The 24,952-nt window shown below is 42.7% G+C and overlaps 1 protein-coding gene across 3 annotated transcripts in view; it reads right to left on the bottom strand.

Annotated features, from left to right (window-relative positions):
• Positions 1–1,031: 1,031 nt before the first annotated feature.
• NDNF (neuron derived neurotrophic factor) overlaps positions 1,032–24,952 on the bottom strand; it is a 41,005-nt gene continuing 17,084 nt past the window's right edge. For 2 of the 3 annotated variants that reach the window (XM_074338554.2, XM_074338555.2), the window contains exons 2-4: positions 15,904–16,092; positions 11,015–11,139; positions 1,032–9,388 (exon numbers count right to left, since the gene is read on the bottom strand). In XM_074338554.2, coding sequence (XP_074194655.1) covers positions 7,995–9,388; positions 11,015–11,139; positions 15,904–16,091 — 1,707 coding nt within the window. In that variant the 5' untranslated portion in view covers position 16,092 and the 3' untranslated portion in view covers positions 1,032–7,994. The remainder of the gene's footprint in view (positions 9,389–11,014; positions 11,140–15,903; positions 16,093–24,952) is intronic. The other variant, XR_012498250.2, reaches the window with a different exon arrangement.

Here is a 24,952-nt window from a genome sequence, read left to right as displayed (position 1 = left end):
AAAAAAATGAGATCAAGCTCTCATGGAATGTGGACTAAAATATCAAGTTCAATGGGGGGAAAAAGCCAGTTGCAAAACTGTATTTAGTATAATTCCTTTTCTGATAAAAATGAATGATAATAAATAATTAATTTATGTTCAGAGAAGGGAGAAACATTGGAATGTAAGCAGAATGGTTAAAAATAGTTTTCTTTGGGGGTTGGAATTAGAGTGAAGGTTCAAGTTTCATGTTACGTGTTATAACAACATTACTTTAGCAATTAGGAAAAGATATTTTTAAAGTGGAGGAGGTGGGCCAGAGCCCTCGTTCCTCCTTAGCACTGCCCAGGAAAATGTTCAAGAGAAGCCACGTCAGCTAGCTCAGTGGCCTCCACAGAGATACCTGAATCCGGCCATCAGCTGCTCCTGTGCCAGGCAAGGCACAAAGATGACCCGCTTTCAGCCTGGGACTCAGGCAGTGGCTGTATGAGCTTCGTAAAGGCCATGGAAGAATGTGTGTGGGGACACAGAGGGAGTAAAGGGAACCAGAACAGTATCAGTAACAAGTACTCAACGTGCCAGCAAAGCAAGTGCATCGAGTCAACACAGGTCAACAAACTGTGAAGCAAATCTGTGCCTGTAGATTCTATGACAAGTGAGAATCCTCCCTCCTAGCACTTCCTTTACCTCAAACCCTGGACTAGACACTGGGCTGCACGCCTTACTGGCTGTGTGATGCTGCGGAAGTTACTTAACCTCTCTGGTGTTTGGTTTCTTCATCAGTAACGTGGAAAATAATAGTATCTACCTCATGAGATTGTTGTGTGGCTTAACAACATAAGACCTCAGTTTAGAATGTAACTCTCAACTCAGGGCCTGATGTATAATGAAGGCCCGGTAACTATCCGCTGCTAAAACACACACACACACACACACACACACACACGCACGCACACACACACACACACACACAAACTATAAAAAAAGAATGCAAATACATATGCATGAGGGCAAAATTGCAACAAAACCAGAAACAACCACAAACAACTCTCTACATGCTAAAACACAAAAGCACTGAATAAAGGTTTATTGGCATCAGATTCCAGACACATTATATCACATAGAAACATCAGAGCAAAGTCTACACAGTAAGGGAGTACCAAGCATAGGTAATGTGTAGTGTAAGAACCAGGAAAACGGAGAAATTCGACGCAGTCAGAGCCTTAGCAGGACTTTGTGAATGGTTTCTCTTCTGTCTCTAGTCCATATTTATCCACGTCAAAGATAATTTGGCCAGGCCAAGCTTTGAGAATATTTTAATTCCCCTCCATTTGCATCAATCTACTCCTCACATATCCTATTGTGGTGAGATTTTGCTTCACGCGTAAGCACTAGAGCTCACAACCATCCCAGTGGAAGCTGGAGTCGAGTCAGATGCACCCACTTTGTACTCACTCGGTGACCTTGAGCACTTGTAATAACTTTGTTCTTTATGTTCCATGCTGTTCAATGAGAATAACATAATGTCTTCATCTCAGAGTCCTTAGGATTAAGCAGCTGTATTTCACATGCCTGGCACTCACTCTGTGCTTAAAGGTGATTAGTTCCCTTGCTTTTCCAAAAGGGTCTTAAAGATCATCACCCGTCTCATTTTACGCACAAGAACGAGAAGCTAGAAACACACGCCCAGAGTCCTGCTTCCACGCTCATTCTACGGCTGTCCGTTCTCTTATTAGTGTGTTTAACTTCAACAAAGAAGAGAAAACTCAGTGGAACCAGAAAGTATTCTTTTCCTCTTTTTAATATAGGTAACCCACCAAGAGACTTTTAAAGTAGGAGTGAGTTTTATGAAAGGTAATAAGTAGTCTAAGAACTGTTTTAAATCCTCAGAGATATTCAAAACAGAAGTTCTGTTCTTCCAAGATTTCCATAGCAGAACCTAAGTATTCTGTATGCTTTGGCACCAAAAACCCCACGACTGAGTATTTATCTGCACATTTCAACTCCGCGCTCCCGGAATGCTTGCTCTTGGACTTGGCAAAGGAACTGGTGCTCAGTGTTTCGAGCAGTCAAATTTGCTCAGCACACAGCTGTGTGTGAAGCACAGCTCCCTGCCATCAGGCGACGGAACTTGACACAAGTCATTGGAATGTAAATGCTGTGACTTTATCCTCGTTTCATATCTTTGTCATCTTTTTCCACACCTGAAGAGCATCCGTGGACAGCCCAAGAGAACCGTGGTCATGTGCATGAGGGAAACAAGAAAATTCGGCAACCTGTAATTGAGATGTTGGCCTCGTTATTTGAGGAAGAATGGCAAGCTTTCTTTAGAAGGAAGGACATTCAATACTACCATTTAGAAACAGCCAGCCACAAGAGTCTGTGATTGCTTTAAAAACATGTTTTCAAAATGACATTTTACCACAATAAAACTGGTTGAATTTTAGTTGGTTATTTAAAACAATATATATTTACTTCTATGTCTCTCCCATGTGTCTCACTGCCTCTTTACTCATCTCAACTAAAGTTCTTACTACATCCAGAAAAGGCTGGAAACATGAAATGGCGCTAAGCTACTTGTGGCTGCCATGATACATGGACACTCCACCATGGGGCCACATCTGGGACGACACCAGAGGCTCTGAGCAAATTGCTCATATAGCAAAGTATATGTGTAGTTACAACGTGCAGTGGGTAAGCCACAATCTCATTGTTTCAGCCATAGAAATCCATAGAAGAGCCGACTGGGTCAGACAGACGCAGAGGCCCGTGGGACATTTCTGTGGCTCCTGAGGGCAGCGTGCTGCTTCTAAAAACTGTTTGCTGATGGGGCGTTGGGCAACTCTTCCAGCCTGTGTGATCAAAGCAGCCAATATATTAGTCTAATTTAGTAGGTCTGAGTGTTTTCCAGGAAGGGATGTCACTGAACAAACCTCTAACCCTGCTACATACTAATGTACTTGGTCCTGTTTATTAGAAACAGTTTTTCTCGGAAGCAAAACCCTGTCCGAGTTATAATTACATATGGACGTTTTGGGATCTTCTCAAGCACATATATCTTAAACAACTGTTTATATTATCCTGTGCTACTCTGTGTACATGAGTTAGAAGGCCTGTCTGAAGAACTAACTTAGACAAGAAATGCGTATTTGCTTATTTCCAAGTTATGGCCATTTGATTGGATGTTAAGCTTGGCAAGTATTTACACAGGAAGAGAGAGACTGAAAATACTTTGAAAGTGCTGCTGAAAACTCACCAGTTGCCGACAATAATACCGGACTCAAAAACAAAGCAACACATTCATGCCACCTCTTAGTTGTAAGGTGGTTATTTTTTCTAGACTGTTCTGTCTGAATCTCATCACCCATAACAGGAACCTATCTGTTCTGATTTCTCTGTTTTATACCTCAGTCTCAATTCAAAAATGTTATTTCAAAATCTGAAGTCTTGGGACACGTCCACATCCTGAGAGCTGTGTAATGTGTTCCTGGCCCAAAGTCTCTAGACTCTACATTTCTCACAAGTTTCAGGAAAACCTCACACTTTCCTGAAAGTTCTCCCCTGAAGCATTATGACACATGAGTTAAATTCATTCTTATTTCTATTTTTAATGGGTGTTTTACTCGGACTCAGTGACCCCCCTGCACTACTCTCCTCCCGTCTAACACCCGTGGGACAGTTGATGCCAGTCCGTCTTTATCACTATCGGAGAGCAACGTAGCAATGGGGCTTTGCGTAAGGACTCGTCGTCCTCACTCTTGGAACCAATGACTTTTCTGTGGTGGAGACCAGTAACCTTTTATTTCTTCTACACTTTGGAAGCATATTTAAAATACCTTTAAAAGAGGTATAAGGAATATGAAAAGCCGTTCATCTCTAACTTTGATGACTTGAGGAAAAGAAACAAACAGAAATGAGGGAAATCTTGCCCAGATACACGACCCACGATTCCCAGGAAATGAGAATGTCTACCAGTGGGATACAATCTTAATACAGTGGATGGTGGCCAAGGTCACATTTTCAAGAGTAAGGATGCGTGTAGGACAGAATCCAAACCTTACTGCAATTCAGATCTATTGCATCTCTCTTCCCTTGATCTCAGGTCCCTTAGAGAAAGAAATGAGACAAAACTATACTTTCTCCAAGCTCCATCTCCCCTGCTCTCCTCTCTCCCACTTTCCACCTTCAAAACAACAAAAAAGGCCCAAGTCCCAAACAACTGTCTATTTTTCTGGCCGAAACTCTGGGAAAACACAACGATGAGTGTGGCCTGATGCCGCCCAGGTCCTGCAAACAGGAGAGCTGAGGTCTGCCAGCGGCCACGTCCCTCAGTCCTGGGGAGAGCCCCAAAGGCAAGCCTCTAGCCCACTTTATCTCTGTCACAGCCTATCAAAGAGGGGAAGGAAGTGGCTGCAGATACACCATGACCTTGTTCTTCAAGGTAGATGCTAGATTTTGTTTTGCTTTGACAACAGCCAGTGAACAGAGACAAAGAAGTAAACTGGATGAGTCGCTGTAGCTTTCTGGAGTGAAGGAGAGCTTGACATGAAGTCCAGAGTGAACGTAAAACTGGAAGCGCAGGAATCTGGGTTCTGATTGTAACCGGGCCTCAATTTCCTCACCTAGAAAATGAAGCAGGAGACTAGATGATCTCTAAGAGGGGCTGGTTAGTGTTGAAAGAGATCCTGACTGGTTACATGTCCACCAGAGCCCTTGAATTGCACAAAAACTGTGTGTGTGTGTGTGTGTGTGTGTGTGTGTGTGTGTTTTCATTGAAGGTGTCTGAACCTCCCAAACTATTAAGAACCATTAAGTGGATTTCAAACACTAACGTTCATCGAAATGACTTTTTGGAAGTCATTTCGCTAGGCCTTTCCGGATTCCCAAACCATCATTTTTTCAAATGTATTCTGAGTAACAAAAGTAGAGTGCATATGCCCATTCCATCTTTATCGGTATCTGAATAAGAACAACGGAGCAATGAAACTCTGCGTGAGGCCTGGTGCTCTTCAGTCTCGGAACCAATTAGTTTTCTGTGGTGAAGACCAATAGCTGTCTCTTTTATCTAATCCTTTAATGCAGGTTTAGAAAATTAATCTAGACATTGATTTAACCAAGAAAATCACCTGCTATAATTTTTATCGGTTCTGAAAAGTTTTAGATAAAACCATACAGGGCTTATCATTAAAACAATGACTAATGATTTTATGGCCTCAAGTTTGTGTGTGCATGCATAACAAGATAAGCATACTTTGTATCACTACATTAACTATAAATTGTTTTATGACAAGTTTGGAGTTGTCAGTGATAGGTTACACACATATCCTTAACAAAATCTGAAAATGGTTCTTTAAGAATAAGTTGCTTTGAAATCATAAATAAGACAAGTTTATTTCCTTTTGGAAAATGATTCACAAGTGACTTCTTCCCCCCCACCCCCACCCCCAAGAATTGGTGATTATATTCTGGTAAGGATTTTGGAGTCTGGGCAATTCCACTACATATCTGTTTCGACTAAGAGAACTTGATTTATCTTTCTCTGGTCTTTAATGTCTTTTGACACCTGAAAAATAAAGATAGTGAACGTGAATTAAATGTGACAGACTCCTCCCTCTCAGTGACAGTCGGGGTGTCCAGCAAGGATGCCAAATGCCGTGTTCTCAGCACGGCTACCTGTGGGCTCCATGGCTCGAGGTGGTGCTCTCTAGTAGCAACTTCCTCGTTCTTTTAAGAACAGATTTTTCTTTCTAGTTGTCAGTTCACCTGAATGCTCCTAAAATCTAAACACATTAGTAAACAAAGGAGTTTTACTTTTAATAGGTTTTTCTCTTTCTTTATGAGCGATAGAAGATTTACAATGTCTTTAATTTTCCTCTAATTTTTTCAAAGGCAAATTTCACTGAGGCTGTGCAGGAATTCTCGGCTTTATCCAGACTATGTAGAAACCACCATCACCGCCAGCTGAACAGTCAAATCTCCGTTACATTGACTTGGCCTGGTTCCCAGGGTTCCCCAGGCATAGCAGCATCTGAGTGAAGTTCATCTCCTTCAGAAGCTGCAATAACTCTGACTGCAGTGAATTTAGCACATTACCATGTAATAATATATTTGTGTGTAATATGAGAAAGTGGATTATCCTTCCAGAGGCACCACATTTATAACTTAGGATAGAACATCTCTGGGATGTTGTCAGTTTTAAAGTTTTCCTTTCAACCAACAAAGTGTCTTTGGTTGGTTACATGGCCATTGGTTATGTACCTGTTCTTTTACAAAGTTATTTCAGGTGACATTACTGTCGTGTACAGATGTGCTCCATTCTGATTTGGTATCTCACCACTGATGAGTTGGACGGTACATTTCTCCTAAGGCAGCCAGAGCACCTTTCCCAAGGAGTGGTGACTGACACTGCCTGAGCCACACTGACTCTGTACCCCTTGGGGACGCCACTCGTGCACGCCCACCATATGGAGGTAGTGCCAGCACGTGGGGGACAGTGGAGAGCTTAAGGGTTATACCTCTCTGCACTTGGAGTTCCAGAAACACTTGGCAATTTAGAATCACAGAATTCTACGAAAGACAATGTCTTATGATATAAGGTATCCTACAATGTCATTGTAGCCAAATCTGTCACCGCCTAATGTTATAAATGGGAAAGGGGGACAATGGGCAACAACAGATTTTTTTTCCAAAAATCCTGTTGCTTAGATGACTGTAAATTCCAAACTCTTCTGAGTCCTGTCCAGTGTTCTCATGACACCTCATATATGGAATCCGTGGGAAAATGAAATGATCTAAAACTGCCCTTTGCGAAGAGTCTTTGATACATGGTTGCTGTTAGAATTAGCCTAAATTTTATCTTCCACCTAAATTACTTTGTAAAAATTCATGAAAAATCAAGTTAAAGGTACCAGACTGTAAACGTTACAAAATAGCGGCTTCTGTGGTTTTTCTCGTTCCCAATTACAGTCCTATTGGTGAGTTGCTAAGTGGCTTCAGCTCGGAATTAAAATAACTATTTCACTATTACTCAAGCAGATGGAAAATATTTGGAATTACACCAATTTTGTACTTAAAATAGATGCTTACTTTTAAAATAAAGGTAATATAGTTTAGGGCGTTAAGGACGATTTGTTGAACACTTACAGGGCTACTGTTTGGCTTGTCTTTTCTTTCAAAACACGCCCATCGCAGTTCTCTCAATTCTCACAACAGCCAGCTCCTATTCAGGGTCAAAATACAAGCCGTAATAATAGTCTCCAATGCCATAGTAACTTTAGAGACACGCAGCATGTCTTTTCGACTATTAAAAAAGGGGCAATTCTGGTGCCAAAGTACATAGGCGTAGTTTGGGGGACAGAACAGAAACTGAATACACCAAAGTAGCTGCTTGGGAAAATGAGCAGTGTATAGTCTAATATCTTTAATTTTATGTACATGAATATAATGTATGTCAACTTTGTACATGAGATACATACAGCATTTAAACATTTTACTCAACAGATAAGAATTTACAATATAACTGACTAGAGGCTGTCCACTTCATATACTTAGATTAGATCTGTACTTTAACAGGAAAAGAATTTAATAGTTTACAATCATAGAAACACGGACATTTAAAACAAGACTTTATAAAATAATTTATATATATATATATATCCTAGCATCTGTAGAGAGGAACGATTTGCATTTTGTGGCTGTGTGCAATGAATGGCATATTTTAAATTTTTAGGTAATAAAATAATTTAGAAGCAGTTCATGCAGTGGTCAAAGCAAGGGATGGCCGTTCCTTCGAGATGTCCTCTGTCTTCAACACGAGTGGACATCGGACGCACGCTGGTACCACTGGGGCACATGAGAACAGTCTCCTCCGACAAGGACCCACGTTGGCATCCTTCCCTCCCCAAGCACAGGTACCGGGCACAGCTTCTCTCAGCTGCCGGAGTAGTCAGTTCACACTTCAGAGTGATTTGCGGTCTGTCCTGGCCTTCTCCGGAGTCGGTCTCTACATCAGGGGACTAACAGAACTTCCTGGTCTTCACGACTTTACTCTGATACTTCACAGAGTGCCCCCCATGTCCGATGACATAGACATCCAGCAGGTAAGCTTTTCCAGGCTGAAGACCTTTAATTGTTTCTGTGGTCACTGCTTTTTGCAGGTTTTGACTGTGGAAATATTTACAGAGGACCTTCTCTGATTTCTTCCTGGTATCTGGCCCCAGGCATTGGTTTTGTTCCCTTTTCTTCTGGTCTTCATTGTACTTGCCGTCTACTTCCTTCTTGTAGATGCAAAACTTGTTCCTCTCCTGCGTGCCCAGCCAAGCCACGGTGGCCGATGAGCAGGTGCGTAGCTTGTCGAAGGCTTTGATCCTCGTGTCCTCGGGAAGAGAGGGGAAGGACTGCTTACTGGGCCGCGTGGTCGCCAGGATTTTCAACAGGGACGCCCCTTTCTTGTTTCCTTTCAGTCGGAGGAGATACTTAGCTTTAGGTTTGCCTCGAAGCTGAAACTGCCGAATGCCTTCCACGTTCTGGGACAGAATGAGTTTCCCATCTCTTCTCACCTGGATTTGTACAGCGTCCAGACAAGAGTGAATGAAGAAGGTGACTTTCTGGTGAGAGGAGACCGGGGCAAACCGCAGCAACTTGGCTCCCTTCCGTTTCACAAACACGTCTGTCACTTTGCCATCTTTCAGCTCCACCATCTTCTGCCTGGCCTCCTCCTGGGTCCTGGCAAAGGTGCCCACGTAGGCCGTGCTCATGTTGCTCCGGCTGTTGGCCACGAAGACGTCGAAGTAGTACTGGGTGTCGGGCTTCAGGTCGGACACCGTGAAGATGTTCTTGTTCCCGATGCAGATTTTCTGCATGTCCGCCTTGGGCCGCGAGTACACCGGGCGCCCCACTTTTAGGGACGGCTTGCCCAGGAAGCTGCGCTCTTGACCCGCATTGTCCGAAGGGAAGCCAAAGTGGGCAAAGTCAAAAGGGCTGAAGTCCAGACCCGGCTTCGGCGCCGTCATGAACGCGTCGTCCATGCTCAGTTTGGCCTCTGCCGCGCAGAGACTTTTGAAGTTGTGCTCTCTGTTGACCACCACGCAGTACTGAATGGGCTGTCTGAGCAGGGAGGCGGTGGGACTCGGCTTCCAGGCCAGCGTGACCGTGGTGCGGCCCAGGGACGTCACGTCCACTCGGGGGTCGTACGGCAGCTCGGGGTACGGCTGGTCGGACTCGGGCGTGGTGGTGGCGTACAGTTTGAAGTGTGTGTCTTTCTCTGTCGACAGAAGCTCCAATTGATACAAACCAGAGGGAGAACTAGACGCTACGAAAGACTCCACATCGTTGCCTTTGTAGGAGAATAAGGCCGTGCCTTCCTCGTTGGTGATCTGCTGCTTCTGCTGCTCCAGCGGCTCCGGGTCACCTGGAAGACACAGAAGCACACGGGCCGCATCAGGGCACGTGCTGCGGACCAGCCGGCCTCACGCCCTACACTGTCTCCACTGTAAACACAGGGCGTGTTCCCACTAGAAAAGCGGGCAGTAGAGCAGAACAAGATAAAAAATCATCCATTCAGTCACGGTCCAGAGACGGTCCTTCATTAACATTTTGGTTTATGTCCATCCAGTCTTTTCTGGGACATGTTTTCATGCAATTGACATTATTCTCATTTCTCTCTGAAACTTAAGAACGTTCGTTTTCATGCATCTATATACCTAGATAAACCTCCGTTTTTGAATCCTGTTTTTCTCATTTAATATTATAGCATAAAAATAATACTCTTGGTTAATTTTTGACCCTTATAAATAGTGCTGTTGTATACATGTCAGCCTTTTCTGATTTTAAGTTATTTCTTCAAGATGGACTCCCATTAGTGGAATTTGTAGGTCCAAGACTGCAAAAATTTGGAGATTAACCCATCCTGTCAATCTGTTTACCACAAAGATTCTATCAGTTGCGCTCTGATAGTCAGCCATTTCACTAATTTCCCTCATGTTAGTGGGACTGAATAACGCATTGAAATATAGACTGGAAAGCACCAGGAAGAAAGAGTACCTCCTTTTCAATGCATAGAACACATGCCCAGGGAAAGTGGTGAAAACAATCTAATTCTTTCCATCTTTTGTTACTGGGCCTATCAGGTATCACGCAGGTATCCTCTGTGTGCAGAGAAGTTGAGAGGACCCGGAGAAGGACGGGTAGCCAGAGCGGGGACGCCCTTTTCCAGTTTATCCCTGCGGGTGGAGAGTGAGCTATGTGGGATTTTGATTTCCTAAACCATGAGATTGACATGACTGTCACACAACTATTCATTTCTCTCAGCCTCATCACTGCCCGTGTGCACTTTCACTATTTTCCTAATTACAAGGGTCCCTGTGACTGGAAGTGCTGCGGCTTGGCTAGCGTCCTCTGAGCTATGAGGAGTCACCCAAAGGAGCAACAGGCTGCAGGACCCCCTGCAGACTCTTCTCCTGTCCGTGCATCTCGTTACTCTTCTGCATTTTCAGCACATTCTTTAAATGCGTCACCAACCCCTCCTGTGCCTTTCTTTTCATCCTGCACTTGCAGCGGTGCCTGGCGCCCTCCTGCTTCTCTCTGTTCTCCAGAGCAGAGAGGTTCTCAACCTTGCTGCAGGTCAGACTCACTAGGGGAGGGAGAGCTTTTAACAGTCCCGAAGTCCACACCACAGCCTTGGGCAATTAAATCAGAACCTCTGAGGGTAGAATCCAGACATCCACAGTATTTAAAGGCCCAGTGGTGATTTCAACATCCAGGTAGGGTTGCAAACCACAAGCAGACAGGTGAGTCCAAACCTCTCTCTCTTTTTTTTTCTCGCTTCTTCAGTCCCCACACCTGCTTCTCCTAACCTTTGATTTTACCGAGCTCACTGTCATCTGAGGCCATCCCCCATTTCTCTCATATTCATCACAAACTGTCCGGCTTCCCCCGTGGATCCAGTGGCTTTTCCCTTCCAGTGGGTGGCTGTGCTTCACAAGCCTTCCAGCCCTCCCTGCAGAGGTCCGGCAGGAGGCCCTGTCGTGCTGCTCACCTGAACCCTCCCCGCTGGCATCCTCTGGCAGCTCCTGCAGGCTCAGCTGCCACTCCAGGGGTGCGTCGCAGGGGGTCACTGTGACGGACAGGGGCGTGTTATCTTCCTCAACCACAAAGAAGTACCTGTGCGAAAGGGGACCATTCAGACCCAGAGCATCACCACTCGAGAAATACTTTTAAAAAGGAAAGATCTCTGTGTGTCAGTCATGGAAAGACATATTTCTCTGTCACTAAGCTTTTCTGTTGAAATAAATGACCTAGTGATTTTAAAACAAATTAAAAAAAATCAAAACGTTCTGCTCTGTGCTTTTCCCTCAGATTTTTTCATGATGCCTCAGAAGACTCTTTAAGGGGAATAAGAATATTACCTACCTATAACAACGCTATACATTCTGACTCTGAACTTAGATGATTTCATGTAATTGTCTTTCAAAGCCTATAATCTTGCAAATGAGGGAACAGTGGCTTCAGTCCTAGCAAGCCCAGAGCTGCTCGCTGGTGCCTTGGCAAAGCAGCAGCAGGTTTTACCTCCTGCAGATGGTACCTCCCGGGCATCGCTTCCTGTTTCCTCCGTATCCACACAACACCCTCTCCAAACTGACCAGCATGGCTTTCTACTGACTCAGTCTCCTCTGTGGTTCATTCTCACCTCCCCAAGCTCTACCTCCCGCCGGGACTGACGCAGGGGCCTGTCCCTGCCCACCTCTTTTCAGCCGAGGCTCACACCTTGTGACCTCCCCCAAGCTCATGGCCTCCACCACTGATACGTTGATAACTCCCAGTCTACATCATCAGCCTGCCCTCTGCCCTAATTTTTACACACGACTATCTCTTTGCCATGCTCACTTAGATACTACTGAGAACTTAAAACTGCAGGTATCGAATCCAAACTTCTGATTCTTGCCCCCAAATCAGCTTCTCCTGCCGTCTGTCTCTTCTCAGTAAGTGACACCCCTACCTTGCAGTTGCTCAGGACAAGCATGTTAGAGTCATTCTTGACTTGTTCTTTCTCTTCCACTCCACCCTCGCTGAACCAGCCAACACGCTTAGCTCACCGTTCCAATACATCCAGAATCCATCACTGTGATCCACTGTTCGTTACCCTGGTCCAAGCCACCACTACTTCCTGCCTGAGCGTTGCAATAGCTTCCCGACTGGTCTCCTCATTTCCACGTGGACCGTAGTTTATTTCCCCAATTCCAGGGGGAGAGATGCTTGTATACCTAAGTCAGAACACAGCACTCTCCCTGCTCCAGATCCCTCCAAGAGTTTCTCATTTCATTCCGAGTAAGAGCCACAGAACTGGCAATATTTTGGGTCCCCAACCAAACCTCGAAGCTCACCCCACCGACTCCCCTCGGTTCCTTGCTGTCCTTGGAACGCACATGGCACAGTCCTGCCTCGGGGCCTCTGCACTGCTGTCCCCCCACCTGAGAGGCTCTTCCTGCAGCTGTTGACCTTGACCGTCTGTCACTTCAGCAGCTCTCTCCTCTGACCCCGTATGTAAATATAACTCCCGCCCATGAAGCTCTTTTTTACTCATCTTCATTTTTCTTCAAAGCACTTATCACTCTCTGGCAGATTACGTATTTCTTTGCTTACTTTTTAAAAATTTTTCCATCTCCCCCAACTAGAATGAAAGCTTTAAGAGGGCAGAGCATTTGGTTCACTGATGAAGACTTAGAAATGAAAAACATTCTCAATAAATATGTGTTGATGAATTAATGAATAGGTTTAGATTTAGCTTTGGGGGAAAAGTCCTTAACTGTTCGCAGAATCTGAAACTTCCCCGCTGGTGGGGCCGCCACCGACCTCACTGCCGTGTCACATCCGTTTTGCTTTCTGGGCTCGAACCACATGGAGCGTCCCTCGTTTCCCAGGGTCCATCCCATCTTAGGGCCACTGTGACGTTCTTTTCTCTGCCGAAAACACAGCCTTTGCCCTTAGATGTTTCAGTGCTGCTCCTGCAGGGGTGCCTGTTCTGACTCCTCTTTCTGGGTCAGGTTCTCTAATACACCCTCAGAGTGTCCCTGTGGGCACTTATTGCAATTTGTCACTATATATTTATATTATGATTTGATTAATGTCATTTCCGCACAAAGGCCACTTAGGGTTCATTTTCCATGTCATAGTATTCCCAGCACTTAGGACAGATTTCTGCATGTAGTAGGTACTTGACATTTTTTAATGCGTGAACTACCAAATGAATGATTAGAACCTGAGAATCCTAACACCAACCTTATTGTTCTAGCCTGAGGATAGCTTGTACCGGCGGCTGCCTCCACGTGAAGAAACAAATACGAATGGAAATACATGTACATGCCCACCCCTTACTATTCAAAGGTGAATTAGGAGGGGGAGGGTGGAGACAGGGCTCTGGGAGGACAAATAAAGTGAAGACTCCATAAAAGCCAAAAGAACTTGTTCATAAAACAGTGAAGTCAGACAATCACCCAGACAAAATAATTAGACGATTGAATTGTTTACTGTATGGAAACTTTATGTAACATAAGCACCCTTAAAGACGGGTGTCAGATGCTTAATTTTTCAATTCAGTCTAATTTTTGGAGAGGAGAATTTTGTTCCTTTGGCCAGGTTGCATGGGCGATATTAACCATATAAACACAAGAGAATCTCTACGAAGAAATAGCCACAACAAAATACTTGATTTGGAATCACGTAGGTTACGAAGTATGGAAAACGTTTTGTTTTATCCGTGGGTAGCAGAGCTAACCCACCCTGAAGCATCAATATGCAGGTCTATCTACTACCTTCTACTCTCATCTCAAACAAGAAAGTAGTTTCTTTTCCAAGGGAAGCAACTATGTCTCAGTAACTTAAATACAGGCCATAGGCGACTGGTAATAAATAAAACGATGCTTGCATTTCCACAAGTAATCATTACACATACAAAACAGCAGGGAGTCCCTCTAAGTCAACATTTTCCAAGGAAGCACGTAAGATTAGGGGGAAAAGATCATCTGAATAAACTTCAACAATCTGACAAGCATTTACTGTGCTCCGTGCACGGAGCACTTGGGAAGACAGCAGCGTCAGAGATGACAGGACGTGACCTCTGGGCCCCTCGTGGTCCCTGGCCAGTGAGGGAGACAGAAATGTGATGAACACGCTGCCCATCACCACCAATGCTGAAGGATACACACTCCACGGACCACTCAGACTTTGGGATTGATGGATAAACATAAGAATAATTAATGAATTTGTTGTCTTTTGCTATTCGCTGCTGCTAAACTTTTTCTGGAACTTCATCTTTGGTTGTAATCTCAACAATGTCCAAGTGTGCCTCCCCTAGAAATGATGTTTCTATTTTGGTTACAAATCTTAACTAAGTAACTTAAAATTTCATCCAAATGTAGGTATAAAATCCCCCAGTCATTATTTGTGGAAGAAGAGACAGAAAGAAAGAATAAACAAATGGAAAACATAAAAATGAAGGGAGGAAAGAGCATGTGCTGGGTGTTTTGAAATGTCTTGTAATGACAACGTGTTGTTTTAAAGAAAAAAATGTAATCTAATTTTGAAGACAACTCTTAGGCTCAAAACTTATTTAATTTTTAAGAGACTGAAAGATCAAGGCTGAACTACTTATTTGACTCAGTGCCATGAGTGCACAACATGGAATGCTGTATTTAAAGTATACTGCAAAGCAGCACACATGTGCATTTGGGAAATCACAATAATTTTTAAAGACAAATTTCAAGAGACAAAATAATATGAAAAGCAAGATGTGTCTGGTAAGAATTCAGCTGACATTTAAGACTGATTTGAATTACTGGGCTTGCCTCCTATGTCCTTTCCTGTTTTCATCGACTTATCCTCAGTAAATGGTAGGATATCAAGTTCTTCCAAGGTCATCATCCTTGCATTTTGTGCCTTCACTCCTAGTCTTCATTGAACGATTCATAATTATTTCATATATTACTGAAAAGTCAGTTCCTAATCTGTTACATGCATTCAAACAAATAATTTCATTCAGGCAGTGCTGAAATGATGGCCAAACCATAGGGCATGTCAGTCAAGACAGGAAAACCAATCCCCTCCTCTGCTTCACTGACCAGATGGTGACACACTAGGCCACGGAGTAGGAGGGAGCACCACCTTCCATTATCGCTGTCAAAACTGGAGTGACGAGAGAAGGATGACCTAAGGATCTGATGTACCTCAGTCTTGGGAAAAGGGATTATTGATGACGTGACATTGTTTTATCCTCCAGAATGTCAATGTGTCCCAGGTTAAAAGGAGAAATGGTTTTTGAAATATGGTAGAGAGGGGTTTGGGCACTGCAAAGTAAGTAACTTTAAATATAATTAGTTTCTATGATACATACATCATGTGCATAGTTATTTATTCATAGAATATATGCAATTTTTTAAAGTCATAAAATTTAGAAGCATCATGTGAGCCCAATTTGTTGATGTTAGCACGAAGGTTGATGAGCAGTGTCAGTTTTTATCACTGGTTTGATTCTCTCAGAATCTCATCACATGGGTCAAAGAAATTTTACCCTTAGAAGACTTAATGCAAACCCTTCAAGAATCATATGTATTCAATTAATATCATTTTAATCCTAGAGAGTCCTTAGAAATTTCCTACTGTCCTGAAGAAAAGAAACTAATCATTCCAAAATGTAAGAAATGCAAGGATCACCCTCTCCACCCCAAAGGAGGTCACCATCAGCAAGAACCACAGTGCCTGTATTTAAGGATTAGAAATTGTGCTGCCATTTTTTTCTCAACTTAGAGAAAATAGGCAATGCTACTCCAAGGTCGATTGCAAATTATCTAAACGCAGTGTAAAAGGTGACTTCCGTTTCTGGAGGCATCCTTTATGAGCTCATTGATAAAGAAAGTACCATAGGGAGAGTACCTTTTAGGTGTGTCTCTAAAGAGATAACTGCTAATTTCAGCTCCATCTGGAATTACCGATGAATCATGAAAAAACGCCTTGTCCCGGATCTGCATCTGAAAGAGTTCCTCATCTCGAGTGGGGAACTTCTGGGTCCATGAGCTGAGTGGAAAGAGCAGCCACAGCAGACACCACTGGAGAGGAACCATCCTGTGTGACAAACAATTGCTTATGTCAGTTCTGCAGGCAGACACGTGGGTAAGTTGCCAATTTTCTACACCATTGAGGTATTGACAGAAAGACCCATATTAGGTATTTTGGATACACGCACGTGATGTTGAAAACAACAACTTTTTTTTCAAAGCATTTCATGGAGTTGATAACGAATTCACTAGAATGTCAGATATTCAAAAGACTTTGGTATGAAAGGACTCCTGGTGCATTAACCTCCCTGGGTGTTGAGAGGAAATCCCACTTCTAATGGCGGAAGGCAATGTGGCCATTGTAGATACCTGTATATAAATGTCCCAGAGCTTGATCCATAACAGAAGTCACAGAGACCCACTGAGAGCCAGAAAATGACCACTGCACAATTTTGTTTTTATCCTCCCTTGAAATTTGACTAAGCATTATACATGAGTTGTGGTATTCTTATTTCCCAAATCATATTTCCATACATCAGAGATTTTTAGAGACTATGAAGTTTAAATTTTTCATAGGTTAAGCAATTTGTCCAAAGTCACAAGGTGAGTTATTTGTCGATGTCTAATTCTTATAGATTACCAGACTCTTCAACACACCCTTATACAGACGCCTTTGCTGCACTAGAAAACGGGCTTGGAGTCCCACTCTCAGATCAAGGGAGAGCACCGGACACTAGTGTGCAGTTGGGTCAGTTTGTGGCATTCGTCATTGCCTTTCATCAACGATCCTACATGTCATGGATCACTGTGTACATCGCTGTAGGGATGTTGTCAATGACACCACCTTCTACGTGTCACCACGTCCCCAACGGGGAGCCTCAGACAGGCGAGCGCTACTGAAAGGCTCTGCTTCCTCTGAGGCTTGGCTGCCTTTTTCCTCACAGAAAGAACCACATCAGTTGTTGCCCCTTATCTCTGACAACATACATCAGAGAATTCAAACATTTAAGGAAAGACAGTGTTTTCCCATTCAAGTACTTTAAATAGTGAGGAAGTCAAATGCCAGTGTTTGTGGTAATTTGAAATGAAGTGAAAGCCAGTTCCATTTCTCAGCAGTTATCACTATAGCTCTGAGGTCACTGCTACTTAAACCATCACTTGACTTTAATTTTATCTTTCTTTGAGTACTATCAGAAATAGATTCATACAACTAAAAATATTTTTGAAAGGCATAAGCTTTTCTTTTTTTTTTTATAATGAGGTATAAAAGGTAGTTTTTTTCACAGTGAGCTTGCTCAAAAAGTTCATTTAACTTTTTTCCAGTTTTTCCTTCTATGTGTTCTGCAGTTTTCCATACAAAGTATTTGTAGTGTTTGAGTTACTATGTGCAAAACATGGTGCTAAGTTCACTCACTGCATTACTGCATTTAGTCCTCACAATAACCTTGCGAAGTAGGTACAAGAATAAACCTCCTTTTACATGAGCAGAGAGAGGATATAAATCCAGGGGGATATGACTGCAGAGCCCAAACATTTATCCACTCTAATCCCTCTCAAGAAAGCCATAATAATTTCCCACCAAAGGCACTTGTTTCCCGTCTTTTCTCTCTACTGCATTGTAATTGAAAGAAAACATGACTGAGAGCTAAGAAACTTGACTTTTTAGGTTCAGCTCCTAACTAGATGTATAATCTTAGGCAATTCACTTAACCACTCTGGACCGTCATTTTCTGAAGAGTTTGGATAGATGATCTCTAAACTCTGAAAACGAATGATGACGCTGAGACTAATAATACTAATCTCCTCTTCCCAACTAGGTAATAGTTTGGGAATAAGACCAGGCTTCCTTCAATTTTCTTAAATAACCTGTCCCTCAGCTACCCGGATGATTGTCAAGGTGAAATCCAAGGGAAGTCGGGGCTGTAAGTGGGAGCGCATGTGACTCACCACCAGCAGACAAGGGTTACATCTACAAAAGATGGATCAAATTCAAAAGTCAGTGAACCTGGGAACAAATAGGACACACATGGTGGCTGACAGTGGGCGGGACCTCCACTCCGGTCCTTAATCCCTCCCCTCTGAGGCCCCCCACCTATAGCTCACAGAAATGGAAAATCTGAATAGGATTTGATATGCTGCTCCTGTTAAGAAATATTTATTATTTCACCACAATAAAACATACTCAGTTTACTTTGGAAGAGCATCCCTGAAACTTTGCCTCCTGAGAGCAGAGGAAGCCAGACAATAGAATATACCTTTTTAGGAAAGGTGAGATTTTGCCTTTCCACACTTATTAGGAACTTAAATTGAGCCACAGCAGAAAGTGTGAAATACGCAGGCGTATTTGCCCTAGAACCACTAAGTGCAGCCTTGCCTCATTAGGCCCCACGTTTGCCCATGGAGCTGTCAGTTGCATTGCACCACTGAGCAGGCCACGCTGCCCAGTGCCGCAGGATATCAGGGATATGTAGGTCAGCCCCAGAGCTAGAGCTAGCTAGTTCTGGGTGGTGGGAATTTTCCCGGCATCCTCTGCTGCCCATGGAAAGAACCTTCTCTTTATTAAGTCAGCTCATTATGAGATATGAATTTTGAGTTAATAACAACAATATGAATAAATTGTGCTGTGTACATGCTGCACGCCAGGCACTCTTCTAAGTGCTTTACGTACATTATCTCGTGGAATGCTAGAACAACACTATGGTGTGGGCACTTACTATTTTTCTCCTTTCAAAAATGATCAAACGGAGGCTTAGACAAGTACGATCACAGAGTGAATACAATACGAACTATTTACCATGAGTGACTTTAAAAAATATTGTAACTATGATTATTATATATGCCCCAATCAGCGACTTAGCAAGGTAGCATTTGGTAACACGCACATCAGATGTAAGTGTTGGGACAGTTCTCTATGGGTCTCTGTGCTGGTTTTGCATCTCTTGGGAGAAGAACTGACTACCTTTGGTTGAGGTTACCTTTCCAAGGATGTCTGTGTGGTGAACAGCCTTGGGCAATAAAGCCTCTGGAGCAAGAGCAGGCATGGTCACTACCCATTATAAAATATCTGGGTTCCCTAAGCTTGGGGCCCTTCTCTCGCAATAAGCTCCACTACATGAGCTACTGCCCTCTGGCCTCTTTGCATCACCCTGTGGAGTTGGGGGTCAGGGTGCCAGGGGGAGAAGATGATACTGTGGGTTCTGCCATTGCCCTGAGCTCCAAAGTCTTTTATCTTTGACCCACGAGTCTTGTGCCCTCGAGCATAGAAAATAATGGCAGACTGTCTTACTAGCTTGCAAGGAGGGTGAAATCCCAAACTTCTCACAGTTCTTGACACCAAGTGCTTACTTATTAAATGATTGTACTAGCTTATCTACATTACTGGTTCAGGTACATAGTTTGATTTAAATTACCATCAGTAGGGAACAGATTCAACTGTATCTTGTCCTTCTTTATAAAAAATATCAGATTTGCCAAGCTAAAATTCTATCAGGTCACTTTTGTCTCTGAAACCATTTTAACCATTTTAATTGCTGCATCAATTATGAGCAAAACAGACACTTTTCATAGAAGGCTTAAAATTAGTATGACCCCTTTTTTATTTTCTTCTAATAGTATTTATATGAAAAAATAGACGTTAGCTGAATCTATTGTAATCATTTCACAATATACATAAGTCAAACCATATAGTTTAAGGCTGTATGCCTTAAACTTATACAGTGATATATGTCAATTACATTTCAATAAAACTGGAAGAAAAATTAGTATAATCCCAATACACAGCACTTTATATTCTGTAGGACTATAGTTTCCAAAATGTTATCTAATAACATTCATTATTTGTTGGGGAAAATTTAGTTAGTTATTAGTGAAAGTTAATCATTGATTCAATTCGATCAGCTAACAGACCAGAATTTTCTTTAAGAAATGTATTTTTAAAGTATTATGTAGACATATTGTGCACAGTTTTACAACTTCTATTCAATGATCCAAATTTAAATCTTTACTTAGATATTGCTTAAAGGGTAGTTTTAAGATTTTATAGATTCTCTCCCTGCCAATAAAACATTCTGTTTCATTCAACTTAATAATCAGTCCTTTAAATAAATAACTAAAAATATGTCTTCTAAAGAATAAGCCTTGGGTAAGCCAGTCCATAAGAATAGAATTTTCTTCTAAGATTACAAAAGTGCCCTCTAATGGCATAACTTTTCCTCTCATTCTTTTTGTTACTTTTAGGTATCCAGAACTTATCTAGATGTAAAGTTTAAATTAAGTAACATTTCTCAGAACTTTCTTTCAGCATTGTTTCTTCTGTCTTGAGCATCTGGTGGATAAATCGGGAATCTGTACAGCAAGAAATCTTGCTGTCTTTTTACAATCAAGATCTACTTCCAACAGAAGTAGAAAGTTGCTAAGATGAATCCAATCATTTCATTTCTCTAGGCAGGTCAGTCAACTTGGTTGCACAATTATCCACAGTCAAGCAAAACTAGGCGGTGTTGTCCTAGTACTGAGAAAGTTGACTTTGACTGTTCCAACTGCAAAGTTCTGCTAAATCAGGTCTATAGACGCTAACCTGAAACCCTGGTAGCGTTCTCGTCATCAGGCGACTCCCTCATAGTTGCACATACCTTCAGACCCCATCAAGACGGAAGCGAGAAAAGGAAAATGGCTTCATACACCTCACTCTTTAATCTAGATGATCCATCATCTAGATTATTGGTGGATGTGAGTTAGTTGTATCCTTTGGAATGCCAATGTATCCTCGAGTAAAATGGAGAAATTGATTTTGAAATATAATTGTCCAAGGATTAACCACGTGTTCTACAGTTACGAAGAGAGAGGTTTGGGCACTGAGAATTAAATAATTTTAAATATGATTTGTTTATGTCACACACACACACACACACACACACACACACACACACACACTTAAAGCCAAACTACTTAGAAACATTACATGAATCCAATTCGTTGATGTGTTAGAATAAAGTTACATGAGCAGTGGTTCCAGAAGAAGACACTTTACGTGTACACTTTTATTTTCATATTTGCTGCGCCCTTTCTGGACAGCAGATAAACACTACCGCTCAAAAGGAGTGGACGGTGGTTTTGTTTTGCATGTTTGGGGACTGTGCTAATGGGGCTGTTTCTCCCACTCATCTCGTCACTTTCTCGGCTCACCTCTCTGCTCCCCACCCCACAGGGAAAGTGGGGGCATATGGAATGCAGGGGATAAATTAGGCCCGTGTTAGAGAAATGCCAGTGAAGCGTCTGGAAGCATTTGTCTTGTCCCGCAAGGGGGAGGGGCAGAGCAGCTGATACACAACTGAAAACACACAAACAATTCTAGGACTTTCAGCTTTAACTCGAGGTTTGTATTCTATGGAGCATTCAGTGCAGTTAAAATAGATAGTTTGACTGACCTGGCATAGCCTTTCCCCACAAACCTGTGGCAATGCTTGACAATTGTCAAATGGTACAATGGCAGGCAAGAAAAAAAAAAGAAAGGGAGCTTGAATAATGTACCAATGTATCGACTAACCCCCCAGGATGACCTCTAGGACCACGGAAAACACAATACTCCTGAAAGCAAATCACAGTTGCCCTGCAGTGTCTGCCGCAACCCCACTACTGGCCCACTTTGCCAAATGGACCTTCAATTACGTAAGATCGGCCGGCCAGTTTACCGTCTTGATTAATCCACTGCTACACTTAGGAAAATAAAAATGTATTATTTGAAATTCTGTGAACAATGATAATAGATAAATGAATATGGTTTACTTTTTACTTTTTAAAAATTATATTACACATTTTAAAATATATTAAATTTCAGTATATTAAATGAAAAATAAATTAAATTATATTCACCACAAGTCCTAACTGAGAATCTTAAGAGTAGGGAAGTATTTCAACTGCTAAAAAGCTTGCCTTTAATATTTACACACTGCTGTTTATTTATATTATCTCATTAATACAAGGAATTTGCAAATCTGGTAAATAAAAAGTTCTTTCAGATTCTCATGTAACTGTCCCAGGCTCTTTGAATAGGTGTCTCATGAATTCCAGGCTCTGTGACCTACCTCAGCGCTCTGCAGTCCTCAGCAGAGCAGCCAACAGCTCTCACCTACCTGGGAAGAATATGATCAAAGCTAATCCTGCCTTCCCTCTACAAACCCACCACCAAGGTCCTGCAAGATCCTTGCAGAAACATGTGAATATATTTACAAAAACTGTCATCAAGCTCTTCTAGACATTTCATGTTATATAACTCAATGTGATCAGTCATCAGTAAAAATATGCCACACAAAGTATACAATTAAAACAAAAGCATAGTGTCATTAAGATTCACTTACAAAATATCTAGTCAGTCATTTATAGGCTACAAACAGGAAATAGATTTATAATGACCAAAAAGAAGGATAGGCATTCCGAATTTACTTGAGGCAAATGCATCTGGAATAAATGAAATCTAATGTTTAATTACAGGGATTGGAAAATGCATGATTATAATTTGGTGAGGATCATTTCAAGGAATGGTTTGCCGCAGAGATTTCTGGTATTTTCTTTTCGTTTTTTAAGGGCAAATATTTAGTCTTTTAACTTCCATTTTTTTAAACTCGAGGGCACTTGTTACTGTTTGAATCGGCCATGCCACATCTGATTGTGAATCTGAAGCATCTGATCTAGTTGTAAGAGGAAAAGTGTAACCTTGATGCGAGGAACCCCCGTGTCTGCTGGGACCTGCTCTGCGAGTCTGGGATCTAGTACTAAAAATGCCCAGCTTGCGTGTACAGGGTCCCTTCCTCCAGGCAGAAACTCCACCACAGAAAAAGTGAATTCCAAGAAACTGTTGTGTTTTGTGGTCTTTTGCAAACAATGAAAATCTTAACTGAAATTAGTTGATCATTCTTATTGACACAGAAATATCATCTGCTGTGGTTGAAAATTTGAGGGAAATAGCGCATACTGTGATTAGGTAGGTTTCTATACTTGAAAAGGGTGGGTAAAGCAGCTGGCAGTAACGGGCTTCTGATAGATCTGCCCTAAGGAGGGGTCTCCCGCATATGCCTGGTGAACTCCTGCTCCACACTCACTGTGGAGTGCAGCTGCCATATGCCAACGCCTACAGCCCAACAAAGCAGAGCCAGCGGCAAGCACAGAACCCACAGGCCGAAGCTCTCCACGTGCTGGCCGTCTTTACAGAGGACCGCCATTATTAAGCGTTTGAGAGTTCATTATGCCAATAATCTATGGATTAAGGTCTTCACATGCATTGCAACTGCAATGGTTCTAACCTCCTCTACCACTTCTCTAAATGCTTGCCAACTCTCATCCTGGAAGGAAATGAAATTAGTAAGACAAATCAATGTAAAATTAAAATTAAAACATGCCAAAGATCTGAATAAACTTTCCATTCTGCGTCCCCTGCCCTCTGGCCCTCAGGGTGTGTGGTCCACCGTGGGGCGAAGGCGAGCGCACTGCAATTGTAAAAGATGCTCAAGCCTGCAGAATAAGAACCAGCGGAAAGAGGCCCGGACTTTAAGGTTAGTCACCCTGTATTCCCATCATCATTAATGCCAATAAAAAGAATAATGAACCACAGATACGGCCAAAGTAAATGTACTTGAGTCAGGGGTAGTCTTTGATCCAGGAAGCCAGACCTATTTATTAAAGGAAGGAGTAGATATCCTAAAATGTTGCTAGAATAATAAATTCAAAGGTGGTATAGAAGATACCGCAACGTAATCCTGGAACAAAATACTGCATGTCCTCCTCCTGTGAAAAGTTCCTCTGTCTGTGCACCTGAGTGGATAACTTCCACTGTCTTAGGGAAGCCAACGAGTCCTGGAAAAAGCAAAGCCCCCAGGGAGGAATAATATGCTTGGTTGCTTTTCTTACTTTAGTTCGGCAACTAAGCCTTATTTCCTGTTGATCTGCAACAAAATGAAAATGACTTCCTGTGCAGTGTCCCCCAAAGCAGTTAACAAACGGCACACCCCACCCTCTACTGAAATTTAGCTCAGATGGAGCGTGGCAGCACGCCAGTGGCACCTAGCAACCAACACATGTCAGCCTGGAAGGTGGGATGAGAAACGTCCTGGTCAACAAATAAAAGTCCTTGCTGTGTCTAGGAGCCTAAAAATACACTGAAAGTATAGATATTTAATATGGACTCTCATTGTTTACAGTCGAGTTCAGGGGACATTAACTACACATAAAAGTCCCCTGTAGTGTAAGGTAACACATACCAAGAGGAAAAGGTTAGCTCGGATATGTGCTTCACAGAGTCGAAGAATCACCAGGAGCCGGTGAGAACTGAGCAGGACTCTGAGAGGAAGCAGGAGGGGAGGAGGAAGAACTGGATTTGGGGAAGGGAGATGGAGGTGGGAGGCCGCACTGCATCCATGAGATAAACAAGGTGAAGTGAGCACCGCTGTGGAGCAGGCGCGGGCGGTGTGCCGCCGTACACGACACCCTGTCTCCTCAAGACATGTGTGCTCTAGGACGAAGTGAGGAAGGAAAACTCGCGTACCGAGATAAGAGACATCTGCAGGGAACTATTAATAATTGTCAAGGCTCAGAAAAGCAAAATCTACCTTTAACAGGATGGGGAAACTTAGAAAGCTCAAAGATGGTTGTCTAATGGTTTTGCCAGCTAGGTTTCCCAGCAATTCCTGGGCCCTAAAGTTTCAAGTCCTGCCCCATGACCACAGGGGAAGAACTACGGAGGCGAGAACAAGGATTTCCTACAGACAGATCTCTATGTCACTCCGTCTCTTTTCCCACCCCATGGCTCAGTGGGCAAATCACAGACTGAGAGTCAAGAACCCCTGCTGTGGTCAGGAGAACGATCTGCATGGGTGACTTCTTGCCCCCATGTTCTCCAATGTGCCCTGCAGTTGGGAACCTTGAGGGCAAGGGTT

Source organism: Rhinolophus sinicus, chromosome 15, assembly GCF_057876585.1.
Source record: "Rhinolophus sinicus isolate RSI-liver-muscle chromosome 15, RSI-T2T, whole genome shotgun sequence".
Classification (NCBI taxonomy): domain Eukaryota; kingdom Metazoa; phylum Chordata; class Mammalia; order Chiroptera; family Rhinolophidae; genus Rhinolophus; species Rhinolophus sinicus.
The sequence above is the reverse complement of the archived record's forward strand: the minus strand, read 5'-3'. Positions and strand labels throughout refer to the sequence as shown.